Genomic DNA, 14,096 nt, shown 5'->3' with positions numbered 1-14,096 from the left:
AAATTAAACATTAAAGTGGAAATAGTTTACAAACAAATGCATCATGGTTTGGCCAGCTAAGTAGCAAGTAAAAGTAGAATTAATTGTTATGGTATGCAGCTATGCCATCAAAAAATCATATTTTGTAAGCAATTGGAACCCTAATTATTGTATGTGTTAATGTTTATTTTAAGTTATACATATTAGATTGGGCACGTTTGTTTGTTTACCATAATATTACTAACGAGTAATGTTACGCCTACAACCTACTCTCACAAACTTCTTTTATAACTTTAATATGATAGTTGAGTTGACACTATTACGTCAGCTCTATCACACGGAAGATATAAAATAATTTTGACTAGACTAAATGAACGACTATTCCTTCATAGGAAATGACCGTTTCTTATAAAGAAATGGTCGTTTCTCACAGAAGGAATGACCGTTCTCTATGAAGAAACAACAATTTCTTATGAATGAACATCCATTCTTGATGAAAGAATTGTTGTTCCTTAAGGAATAATCATTCCTTTTATAAGGAATAATAGAAACAATAATTCATTTCATAAGGAATGATAGAAACAATCATTCCCTATATATGAAGGAATGACGTTCCTTATGAAAAAACGACTATTCATTTCTAGTAGTGCCTTGGGGTGATGGGAGTTAACGTAATAGTACCAATCTACTGTTAAGTTAGGGTTGTAAGAAAATGTTTTGTGATTGAGTTGTAAATGTAACATTTTTCTATTACTAACAATGTCTAATAGGTAGGGGTGTGCAAAACCGGGTACCCGAACCGGTTTTGCATTTACCCGACCTGAGCCGAATATTTGGGTCATGCTATAAGAGTACTCGACACTCAAACCGATTTTTCGGATACCAGAATTATCAGTTTGGGTTTCGGGTACCCAAATTTTAAAACCCCTATATTAAACTGCATAATTTTTTTGCCATCTGGATGAGTTGCTTCTGCATTTGGTTTTTCATCAAATTTCTCTACTGGAATGAAAGAGTCTTTGTTCTCTGTAGTTTCTTCCTTTTCAGCAGAGATTTTCTCCTTTGATCTTCTTTTTTTTCTTCTCCCCATTTTCGTCCTCTTCTTCACTTGACTGCAAGTTTCAGTAACCCTGCTTTGTTAGTAAAAGGTTGATAACAAAACACCATTGTTGCTTAGTTATAATAAAAAATTATCTGTTTAGTATGTGAAGGTTAATGAGAGCTTACAAAGCTAGAGTCGCTATGAGATCGTTGAAGCGTTTCCGTTGGAGTAGGCTTTTAATCTTTTTTCTTGAATCAGCGTCTGCCATGATCACATTGTCTTGAGATAATTCTCCTCATCTTTCTTCTTAAAGAAATGAAACATTCTACAACCCTGTTGCGTCATTTCCTTGAGGGTGATCGTGATCAGCCATAATGTCAAGCAACATACAACTAGAACTCAGTAGTAAAGTGAACCGAAAACAAAATCTTTTGAACAATTGCTATTTGCTAGTAATAACTCTGTTGTGAGTTTCACCATGAAAAGAGTTTAGTATTTATAGCAGAAGCCATGGAAACAATTTATTGGGTAGTAAAAAGAAGAAGATGCGAAGTGGAGATTGGAGAAGATGCTCGATTTGGGGCTTTTAGTCCTTGTTTTTTTATTTTTCTTTCAAATTAAACCTGAGTTACGGGTACCCGGTTTTATTTTTTGACATGACCTGGTGCCCGAACCCAAAAATTCCGGTACCTAATAACTACTATCCAAATCCAAACTGAATTTTTGGATACTTGAAACGATTCAATTCGGGTAGTGGGTAATTTTTCACAATCCTACTAATAGGATCCATAAAATGTTACAACATGAAGTTGATATTGGACTTTTATGGAATTATCAAAATGGGTATCTTAATAACACTTAAATGATGAAATATATGGTAAGTGCGAGTTGTACTGCAAATTTCGTCCTTGGGCTTTACTTAATGGCTAATGCACCATCCATTTTTTTATTTACAAAATTGCCACTCAGTTATATATCCCCCATTCCTCTTCGTAGAGTATTATTTATAAATTCTAAATAATTATTCCAAATTTTATATCTTAAATAATATTTCATTATACGATATTGTCATATTGTTTAGCACATCATCACTTTAGTTACCCTATATAATGACAGATCACTTGGAGTTAAATTTTGGGGTAAATTTAAAAAAAATAATAATATTATTGTTACAGATATTATAGTATTTACATACATTTTAATTATGTTTTCCATTGATAAAATAGCAAATTCATGAACTTTTGAAATTTGAAAAAAAAAAAAAAATTAACAAAACAATGATTTGATCATACACGTACAAAACAAATATATGAAAAATTTTAAATTTACAATGTGGATCGCCAACCAATCTCAATCATTTTTGGTGTTAGATTATCAATAATTAATGATGTTTGTTTGAAGGAATCGAATTCCAAAACAATGATATTGTAGATGCAAAAAATCTACAGTTATGAAAATAGGGTCTGATCCTGTGAGGTTGAGGCCACTGACAATCCGCTGGATCTGCACACATGAAAAGACAAACATGAAGCTTACGGAAAACATCAGGGTGGTGTTTGCCATAGGCACTCTGACGCTTAAGTCAGCAAGGTGAAATAGATGATTTAATGAGAATCCGAGAAAGAAAGATTACCAGAAGTCCTGTCGGAGGCCAAGGCCATGGCGAATCGAGAGTAAGAATTTAGGGGCAAGTAGGTGATTTTGAGTAGTGGATATTGAATATTGGAGATTGCATAAATAGTGAGAGGGTAGACCTTTGTTTTTATAGTGAACCCAAGGGGTTGGAATACCAGTAGGACACTGAGTCTTATTTTGGGACATAATCCCTATCGGGAAAGAAATAAGATTTCTTGTCTTTGTCAAATTAAGTTTATTAGTTTGAGTAAGATTCGAAATCTCAGCAAAAGAGAAAATAGAATATGTTTCTGATTTCCTATTTATGGACTGTTGTAGGCTAATAGGTCGGGACCCAGTTCAGCTTAACTTGTAGGATAGCCCAACTCATAGAGTGAGTAGTTCAAGAGATGACTTTAAGCATAGGCCCAACCGAAATTGGGCTAAGGCGTTGGGCTGTGACATGTTTATTTCGTTATTGGGCCTCGTCAGGCCCAAGATAAGTTTTTGCCCATATAGTTAGCCCCCTACTCTCTAAGTTAAAGGGTATTTAGCTTAGAGAGTAGTTTTAATCGAATGAGTGCGGACTAAACGGATCAGTGCTAGCAGCTCGTTAGGTCAGATGGACCGTTGTATGGAATATGAAAGTTCACTCGACCAACCTGAGATGGGAGGAGTTTGCTCGACCAACTTGAGTTGGGAGGAATATGGAGATTTGGCCTTGTGTTTGAGTCAGGACAACCGACTTTGTAGTTGAAATTCAAGTTGTTGATCGAGTCAATGTGACCGACTTTGTAGTTGAAATTCAAGATGTTGATCGAGTTGACGTGACTGACTTTATAGTTGAAAATCAATGTATTAGGCCTTGTGGCCGAGCAGATGTAAATTGATTGAAGGTGATCACAGTAGACAACTTAAAACAACTTCATATGGTTTGATGCATGATGTGTAGTTATTAATAATAAATTGAATAAGAGAAGTAATGGCATGCATGCGCAAGACCAAGTGAAAAATAAAACTTTAAATGGAAAATGTCATGCATGTATCGAGTAACAAGCTGTATGGAGAAGTGATGCAAAGCCAAGGGAAGAGTAATCTTACCTAGAGAAGTGACATCCATGGCATGCATGTTTTAAGCAACAAGCCGAATGGAGGAAGGACAAGCGAAATGGAGGTGAATGGGCCCAAAGAACTCATGGCCGAATGGGGCTGAGTTGAGTAATGATGTATGCAATGTTGCGGGGTTGAATGAAATCTAAGGGGCTGAGTAGAGCCACACGATGGTATACAACATAATGAATCCATGGGGCTTACTGTATTCAAGTGGGCTTAAAAAGGTTTTTGGCTTTGCTCTGAATTTTCTGTCTTGGAGGGATGCTTTTGATCTTTCTGGAGTCAATTGGCTCTGAATGGTTTGTGAAAAGGAAAACTAGATAGGATTGAAAGCCTAGCAGAAATTGAGAAAGGTGGAGTTGAGCTAGTGGTTGAAGTTAAGCTGAAGATGAACTTGGAGGGAACATGCTGGAAAATCAAAAAGTTGTGTTTGGCTCTTCAATTTGGTTTAATTTTCAAAACCTAAACCTAAACTTGATTGTTTGTTTATGCCATGAGAAGTGATGGCGTAGTCAAGTGATATGAACTGGACCGAGTGAGCTAAGGTAGGTTGAATTGGTTTGTTGTTTACTGTAGAGGTTGACATGTGTTAGAGAAACAGATCTGCTAAAGATAGGGAAGGATCTAGAAGAGAGAACAAAGGTTGAATAAGCAAAAGCAGAGGAGGATGTTGAGGGAAATAAAAAAGGAAGGGAGAGTGCGTGAGCATCACTGCTTCAAAAGAAAAAGAAAGGAAAATGGTGGAAATTACCTTGTGGGCAGAGTTGATGGTGCGAGGTCTCGGAGATTGCCATCAATTGAAGTAGTTTGATTTGATAGGAGTAACTGAGCCGCATGGAGAACGTTTGGCGCTCTTTGATATGCTTCCGGAGAATTGATGAAAAATAAACTTAGTGTTTTTGCTAGGGGATTTGCTTGTGCTGAGCCGAATGGTTCAGTTTCTTTTCATAGGGTGCCTTAATAGCAAAGAGTGGGATAGAGTTAATAAACAACAGGGACAGTGAGGCTTCTATGACAAGTATGCTGGAGGTTGTGGCAGCAGAAAAAGCTGAAGTAGCACTGCTGGTGCTAAAGGTTGAGAATTGGGGTTAGTGAAGTGGGGCTGTATGAGGATGATGGTATAAATAAAAGAGAGGGAGTTGCCACTTAGGCATAGTAATTGGTGTTGAAAAGGGCTCTTATATGTGTCATTTATCAAGTGTGCCAAACTTCATATTCTTTTTAGATGGTGGAAAAAGGGATTTTAGAGGGGACTGGCAAGAAAGAGGGATTGGTTTTCCTTTTGTTGGCGTTTGGAAAGGGGCGGCGACTCGAAGAAGGTGTGTTTTTGGATGTGGTCCTACTTGATGCTGCAATTTGACTTCACGCTGCCAAGTCATCCGAGTGGAGTGGAGAGAATTTTGGGGTGGGCTTTGAGTACTTGTTTTGCGGTCACTAAAGACGAGTGAGGGGGACTGGATTCTTAATGTGCTTGGAAAGAATGTAATTCACGTTTAAAAGGGTGGATCTTTTGGGCAGATGAATCTGAGCAAGGTGTGGGAAAAGTGGTTGTTTTATTCTCTGGTAATGTTTTTTGTTTGGAATTTGCTTCAAAGCTTGATCCTTTATGGAATTTGGCGAGGTTGAGGTGCTCTCAGTTGGGTTTTGGAGGAAGGTTTGAAAACCTTTCGAAATTTTCAGTTGTTTGGTGGATTTTGGAGAAGAAAGTAGGATTATAAGAGGAGGACGTTGAATAAGTAAAAGAGAAAGGAAAAGAAGAAAAGATGTGAAGAATATGTAGACAGTGAACGAGAAGTGTGAGTTGTTTTTTGATGCTTCAAGGTATCATATTACATGCTGAATAAATATAATACGCATAAAACAGATTATGATATGCCGAATAGATATAATACGACATGTGAACAAATAAACCAATGAAGAAAAGTAAAGAAAAAAAATTCTTATCGTAATAGAACTTTTCAGATTAACGATGTTAGTCGAAGGAAGTTCCGTGCCTCTTCTCATGTTACAAGTAGTCGTTGGAATAATGATTGTCAGAGGCCCCACGGTGGCCGCCAAACTGTAGATGCAAAAAATCTACTGTTATAAAAATAGGGTTTGTTCTCGTGAGGTTGAGGCCACTGACAATCCGCTAGACCTGTACACATGAAAAGACAAGCATGAAGCTTACGGAAAACACTAGGGTGATGTTTGATGTAGGCACTCCGACGCTCAAGTCAACAAGGCTGAAAGAGATGATTTAATGAGAATCGGGGAAAGAAAGATTATCAGGAGTCCTGTCGGAGGCCAAGGCCATGGTGAATCGAGAGCAAGAATTTAGGAGCAAGTAGGTGATTTTGAGTAGTGGATATTGAATATTGGATATTGCATAAATAGTGAGAGGGTAGACCTTTGTTTTTATAGTGAACCCAAGGGGTTGGAATACTAGTAGGACACTGAGCCTTATTTTGGGACATAATCCCTATCGGGAAAGAAATAAGATTTCTTGTCTTTGCCAAATTAAGTTTATTAGTTTGAGTAAGATTCGAAATCTCAGCAAAAGAGAAAATAGAATATGATTCTGATTTCCCATTTATGGACTTTTGTAGGCTAATAGGTCGGGACCCAGTTCAGCTTAACTTGTAGGATAACCCAACTCATAGAGTGGGTAGTTCAAGAGATAACTTTAAGCATAGGCCCAACCGAAATTGGGCTAAGGCGTTGGGTCGTGACATGTTTATTTCGTTATTGGACCTCGTCAGGCCCAAGATGATTTTTTGTCCATACATATATTTAAAAGAGTTAATGACATGTTCCCACTTCCCACCCAAGGTTTGGTGAATTTGCAAGTTCCCATCCTTGGCTTCATGAATTCCAGATTCTCACTCTTAAATTAACATCGTTCATAATTTTTGGATTTTGACATAGTATAGAGTCTATTATTACCAAACTGCTCTTGACAAATAAATTAGTAAATTACTTTTTAACGCCCCATGTCTACGCAATCATTTGATTCAACCCCGATCTAGGTTGATTGCTACTGTGTTGATTTACCCTATTGCCACCATCACCTTCCCATCGCCACCATCGCCTTCCTTATTACCCACTCCACTTTTGGTTCTTGATCGTTTCATCCCTCCGTTCGCCGACGATTTTGGTTTTAGGGTTTTGCCGTTCTTCATTGGATTTCGACTATATCTGACGACCAAATTGCAATCGGACACCACCTTCTCAACTACCGGATCCCACTCTTCATAACCCTCCTCTCACCTGTAATTGATTGGTTGTCAATTAGCCAGTTGAGAGGTTCGTGTTTCTCTTCGCGATTTGCTTATTTGTGCTTTTTTTGGAGGTCGATTTGGTGAATTGTTTGGAGTTTTAGGGTTTTGGTTCTGTTGAAGGTTGTTTGTGTGTGTTATTGGAGTGTTTGTGTTGTTTTTCTGGGCTTTGGAAAAGTTTACGATAGGAGTTTATTGGGTTTTTGGGTTGGCACACCATCTGCTCGATGAATTTCCCTAACTAGCCTGCTTGTCCACAGTGTGCGCATGCACGTCTCCAGCGCTTACACCTAGCGCTGTGCGCACCTGCTAGGTTGATTGTGACAACGCTGGCAATGGTGGTGAGTTGAGAGAGGGTGTTTGTTAGAGAAATTTGAGATGTGGAGGGTTATTTTGAAATTTTTATTTTCATTTCAGGTTTAATGTAATGAAAATGACAACTTTACCCTTTAAACGTTACATTAAACATTTTTTTGTTAATTTACGAGTGAGAATATGGAATTTATGAAACCAGGGGTGAGAACTTGCCATTTCGTTAAACCTGGTTGGGAACATGTAGTTTACTCTATTTAAAAAAACAAAACACCAAATTATATGTGATTATGTTGAATTTTATCATTAACAATTGTGCACAGCCAGAAAGTATAAGCAAAGGCGTGCATAAGAGAATTACCTTCATTATTATATTCTATGTCTTCTCCATGAATTCTTTGCTGTAAAGTAACCATCAACCCCACCTTAGTTGAAATTTGACATTTAACCCCACTACTTATCCAATCTCTATTTAATTTAATCAATTGTTACCACTTCAAATAAATTGCACATGATCTAAATTTATTCAAATTAATTTATAATCAAATAATCAACCCCGTTAACTTTAATTTAATTTATCATTAAGTTTTAGATGTTATAATAAACTATAAAAATATAATTTCATAACATTTATTAACTTATACAAAAGTGCTATGTAAAACAAAATTTGGTACTGAAATTTTGCACTGATATACGTGGCACCAGACTCGGACGTCATAGGACACAATACAAGACTTCCGTGAATGGATGGTTGTCCAACATTTTTGGACGGCCATTCATTTAGGAATGGACGACGGTCAAGAAAAAATATTTAAAAATAAATTAAAAATCAATGGACTCTCTTCCAAATACTAAGGACGGGCATCCCTTTACTATAAACGACTGTCCAAATTATATAGATGACTGTTTAAATAAGCACACTAGATGGATGCCAGTCCATCTAGTGTGGACGAACGTCCCTATTAATGGACTGACATCCCTATAGTGTTAAAAATTTTAAAAACATAAATTTAAAATAAAAATTCACTGGTTTAGGGATTGTTGGGTTCCAAAACTAATTCAAAAAACGCAGAGTTACAGAAACATTGCATCTGCCGCCGTTGAAGCCACATTATCTACCGTCGTTATTCAGTTCTTCGTCTTCATCGTCTGGACTCCAGCTAGACTACACAGTTAAACCACCTATGAGTATTTTTTGTTTTGTACTTCATTTCTTTGTTTCTTATCCTATTGAAGAAAGTTCAAAACTCTAATAATTGGTTGGGTTATTATTTGGTTGGGTTTTGCTTGGTAGAAGCCCTAATAATTTGCATCAAAACTCTCCGAAGGATATATGTTAATTGGTTGTGCAATAATGCTATTTGTATTGATGAATGAGACATATTTAATTGGTTGTGCAATAATGTTAATTGGTTGTGCAATAATGATATTTGTAGTGATGTGAATTTGGTTATTGGTTGTGCAAAAATGTGAATTTGCATCAAAACTCTTCCAGAATTTTTGTTGTGTTATCTGCATTTTTGTAGCCTATTGCTTGCTGGTTAGAGTGTGAAATTGGCAGGGAGTTCCATCAATAAAAAGGGGTATAAGGATAAAAAATGGCAGAAGGTGTGAGTGGCATGTGAGCATGTGTTAGTGGAGGTTGGTTAGGTGATATTGTCGTTTGAAGAGTAAGTGTGCTAGGAGAGGGAATAATTCAGTTAGTGGAATTAGCATATTAAGGAGTGTGATTTTAGGGAAAGGAGAGCAACTTATTAAGCAGAGATAACCATCAACTCTAAACAAAAAGTTATAACCAAAATCCTTCAATCGATGATTCATTTACAGTCATTGAATCTTGGATTTTCACCAACACTTAGCTATAAAACATCACATACATTAAAGATCCTTCAGTTACAAGTCACCAAAGCAAGAACTTACCATCATCTGAGTTAGTTGCAGCTGCTATGATCATAAACTGGATTGAAAGACATAGCACAAACACTTGAAATTGTAGACCTATAAATCTGAAGAAGCAAACAAATATAAACTTTAAACTTGAAGAAACTTCACAACTTTTGTGGTATTTTCAGTCTCTAAACTTGCAGAAAACATAAAACCCATCCGATATCATTGTCTAAATAGCTCACGCAAAGCCAGAAATTTGACAAAATAGAGTTATAAACCATGTTGGTTTATATTAATTGGCAACCAAAGCTTTGTCTCATCTCAAAAGTACAAAAGAAAGCTTGCATGTTGGAGGTTACAAAGTCAATAATCTTATTTTTAACTGAATAAATTACCAAGTAAACGTTCAAGAAACATGTACTAGAGTTGTCTTAATTCTCCATGGCCAATCAAATAATTATAAAAAAAATTAAAAATATTACTCCCTCTATTTTTTTATAAATGTCATTTTGAGGGTGCAAATTTTTTTCAAATTAAATGACGTTGTCTTGTCTATGACCCACATCTCCATTCTCCACTTTTTTCTAGGGCTCACATCTCTTCTCTCTCTTATATTAAATTATTTAAATAATTCACTTATGTGTGCAGTGGGAAAAACTTTGTTTTGCTACCTACAAAATCAGAGGAAAAAGTCAAATTAGAGAGAAATGAAATTGTTTCATTAAAAGTTGTGTAGAAACTTAAAACGTCATTTATATTGAAACAGAGAGAGTATTACAATAAATTTGTCTTAATTGATGCAACCTAACAGCTAGGTTACATTAATTATGTAAATGGAGTATAGCTGAGAAGCATTTAATAAAAATCTTCATAAAATAGTGATAGGAATAATGGTGGGTAGTTATTTCGAGAATTATAAGACGATTGGAAGAAAAATATTGTGGCTTGTGGGGGTGAACTTTGAAGAATTTTCAAGTATGCATCAGAGAATCATTCAAAGAGTTGAATTTCTTCATGAACAAACAAGCTACTGCTTGAGGCATTTATTTAAAAACTTAAAGTGTAAAATAATAGTAGGTAAAAAGTTTTAAACACCCAAGTGCTTCAAGATTGGCTTCCCAATGCTTCAATCTGATTTGGGTTGTGTCGTGTCTAGCTTTCGAAGCTTACAGTTGCATATGAAAAAGACTAGAGAAATAAAAGAGAGGACTTAGATTTGCTTCACTGTCAATGTCTCTGAGCTATATGTCCATGTCAAAAACAACCAAACCAAAAACCATTAAAAAAGAAAAAAAGCAAAAACAAAGGATAATGTTACAGAAATGGAAAATTGGTCACTGGATTTAGAGAGACAGAGAACTGAAATCACATGGGCAAGGGAAGAAGAAACAGATGGATGAGACTAAATATCAAGAAAACCATAACCGATTATTATTAATATTATTAGCTGGAAAAAATATACAACTATGTGACTTTTACAGGTGCATTGGTTGCTTGTTTAGATCCTGAGTTGGCTGTTCAAGGCGAGATTGATCATGCTTTGGTAACTCGTGTGGGCCTACATGACAATTTGATTATTGGCAATGCATTGGTCAGCATGTATGCTAAGTTCATTTTTTGAACATTTTATAGTTCACATAATTCATAACTCCTCCAAGGTGATGATATTCTTATAAGTAATGCTACAATCTAGACATGAATGGCACTAAACATGATTTTTCATTATAGTTCTCTTTTTTGGAATATTTGTAGAATTACTTATGGATATGTTTTTTCCAGGAAGTTTCTGGTTTTAGAAGAAAGTAGAAAATGGTAAGAGCAAAAAATACAACCAATCCTCATGGAGGCACATCGTCATCTGGAGTCTAATTTCGAGACGTGCAACATTAAAAGCAATACAAAGAGATGGCGAAAAGAGATATTTTTGTCTTGGAAGAAGTTTAGATTTAGGATTTATAGCAAGGTTGGGTTTTGGTGATGAGATTAATGGTTGGATCCATAATCTGAAACGGGCTCAATTGGTGAGTGATAGATATGATGGATATAAGCATTTGATTTATGAGTTTTTTAGTAGTTTGGAAGTTGTGCAGATAGATATTGATGATTTTCTGGCATATACAATGTTTTTTAGATTAAAGAATCAGAATTGTGTAGTGAGGCCACAGGATTTAGCAATCTGAATAGGGTTTGATTTTGAAGGTTTGGATAACGTATCCAGAACGTGGGATTCCAAACAAGCTTGGACAGATGTTTCTAGAGTAGGGGTTTACCATCCACTTAGGTGTAAATCTACAAAGTTAAAGAATCCTGTCATCAGAATTTTTCATAGATTTTTGACTTTCACATTTAATGGCAGGAAAGAGACAAATGGAAATGTGACAATCAATGATTTATTGTTCATGGAAGTAGCAATAACAGGGAGGCAAGTAAATTCAGCAAAGTTATTGATTAAAAAGTTGTGAGGGATTAAAGCAAAAAAAGGAGAAATATATTAAGGGATGCTTATTACGTTAATATGTGAGAAGTTGGGTTTAGAGACCACTCTTTCTGATGAAGCCAATAAGATTACATTTTCTGCAAAAAATTTGTTGGGGGATGTCACATTGTGTAAAATGGGTTTGATTAAAAAGAATGTGGCAAGAGAATGGTTTCTGATTAGGGATGAAATGGAGAAAGAGGCAACGGTTTAGGAGAGTGTCCTTGTTCTAGAAGGGGAAAATCAAGGATAAGTCTATGTGCGCAAAAGAAGATGAACGAGTATTGAACATGGATTTTCTCAGAATGTACAAGAAATGTCTTCTCATACCTTAGACGAAATAGTAAGCAGATTTGAGTGGATCGAAAGGTTTCAAGAGGAGAGTTTTTCACGTATTGAGAGGAAATTTAGGAACAACATGATCAATTGCAAAGTGATTTCAACTCGTTCGCATCAAGAATAGAAGAAATGGTTGACATCATTGGAGAACGCATGACAGAAATTTCCAACATGTTGAAGAAATTGTCAACAACCTCCTCCTCCTCCAGTCAGCCTCCATCTCCTACACTATGATGAAGAACTTCTCAACGACCTCCACCTTCTGAACATCCTTAGGAACGCACTATGAATGTTAATTGTCATTATGTGTAGTTCAAATACTAAACTCTATGTATGCAGATTATATTTTCCTTTTGTTTATAAATATGTTAATTAATAAAGTGTGATTTCACAAGATGTTCTCAATTAGCTGAACTTCTCCAATATCATATGAATGTTAATTGTCAGTATGAACGTTATGTGCGAAGATTATATTTGCCACGGTTTCATATCATTAATTATTGTGCAATACATATCTCAATACATATGTATATGTAATACTAGACATACCAAAAAATATATCAAAACTAAAATCTCAAATGAAATTTAGAATAATATATAATGAAATGTGACGATAATATATACTGAAAACATTCAGAATAAGAATAAGTTACATTTACTTTATTATTATGAATTCACAACCCTACAACATATAGCATACTCTTACCCAACCAGCGACAAAAATAATAAAAACAAAACAATTGAATTAGCATGCAGCTCAACTGCATTCATTCGAAGTTAACCACAACATGAATAATTTCTATTGAATACAATTTTATATGCTTCAACCGGTTTACGATATCAAATCTCTCCCAACAAAACATGTTCATCATTTACATCCTCCTGTCCAATAAATAAATTACTTTTTCCTGCAAGATTCTGAACTGAACCAGTGGACATCTATCAATGTTTAACAACCACAATTTAGCACACGTTATAGAAAACTTAAGGTTTTCACAATTATACAACATACATAACACATAACTGGGTAGCAACAATATCATTTGACAACACTTGAGTTCCTGGTACACTTTCAGCAATGTTGTCTCGCTATACTGATGATTCTTACCCTATAAAGTAGCATAACATATTAATAATCAAGTAAATATTAAACTTCAAATAAGTAAATAATGTTTCAAAAACAAATATCATGTAAGAATAGGTGTATAACTCATACCAATTCTTTGTTTTCATAATTTTCTATTTTTAGCCCTACGTACAATCTCGTCAACCTTTAATTGCTTTCTTTTGCATGAAGGATGACCTTTGCTATGAACTGCATGTGGACTAACAATTAGACTATTCCCCTCTTTGGGAGGACTGTCCCCATCTTTACTACCAAGCTCTCCCTTACTTTCCTTATGCTCCAACTTTTTTCTCATGCCAATCATAAATTCCATCAACATATTACAGTTTTCCTCATTATTTGATGCCATATCAGCTACTATCAGCATTATATTAGACAACTTCTCAAAACGTTGTCCTTCAACGTTGGTGCTCCATCTATTATAACTTACCTTGATTTTTGTATGACATCTATTTATGTTTTTCCTCCAACGCCGTAGAATGTACTTATCTGGAACGTGTGAAACCCTTTTATGAGTCAACACAATAATGGCATGCATGCATAAAATCCATCTGAACTCAAACAAATGACAATTACAATGAATATCATATGAACTTTCTTCAAAGTATGCCAGAAAGGGAACACGCTGATTACTATCTCCAAACCAAACATCTTCTAAAACTTGATACTCCTCATACGAATCAGACTTTTTCGAAAAAGATAATTCACAATAACTCTTCCTCATAATCTTTTCTTGAAACTCTTTAAATTTTGCAGTTGTGTATGCATTTTGAAATTATTTCTCAATAGGGTAATTAGTTATGCATGGTATCCAAGACTTGAAAGATCTAAAATGAGCTTCCCTTTACTTTTCCACTTTATCTCGCAATGCATTATCATATTGTTCCACAAATTGTTTCAATGTTGTTTTGGAATTTATATATTCATCGAAAAATGCATGCATACTTTCAC

The 14,096-nt window shown here is 35.4% G+C and overlaps 1 protein-coding gene across 1 annotated transcript; it reads right to left on the bottom strand.

Moving 5' to 3' along the window:
- Positions 1-12,859: 12,859 nt before the first annotated feature.
- Positions 12,860-13,869, bottom strand: LOC116145795 (protein FAR1-RELATED SEQUENCE 2-like). Its single transcript, XM_031431236.1, has 2 exons — positions 13,279-13,869; positions 12,860-12,958 (listed from the first exon to the last, which is right to left on the bottom strand). The coding sequence occupies exons 1-2, from the start codon at positions 13,867-13,869 to the stop codon at positions 12,860-12,862; spliced, it is 690 nt and encodes a 229-aa protein (XP_031287096.1).
- Positions 13,870-14,096: the final 227 nt, after the last annotated feature.

Source organism: Pistacia vera, unplaced genomic scaffold (assembly GCF_008641045.1).
Source record: "Pistacia vera cultivar Batoury unplaced genomic scaffold, PisVer_v2 Contig467, whole genome shotgun sequence".
In the NCBI taxonomy this organism is placed as follows: Eukaryota; Viridiplantae; Streptophyta; class Magnoliopsida; order Sapindales; family Anacardiaceae; genus Pistacia; species Pistacia vera.
This window is presented reverse-complemented; position numbering and strand designations above follow the sequence as displayed.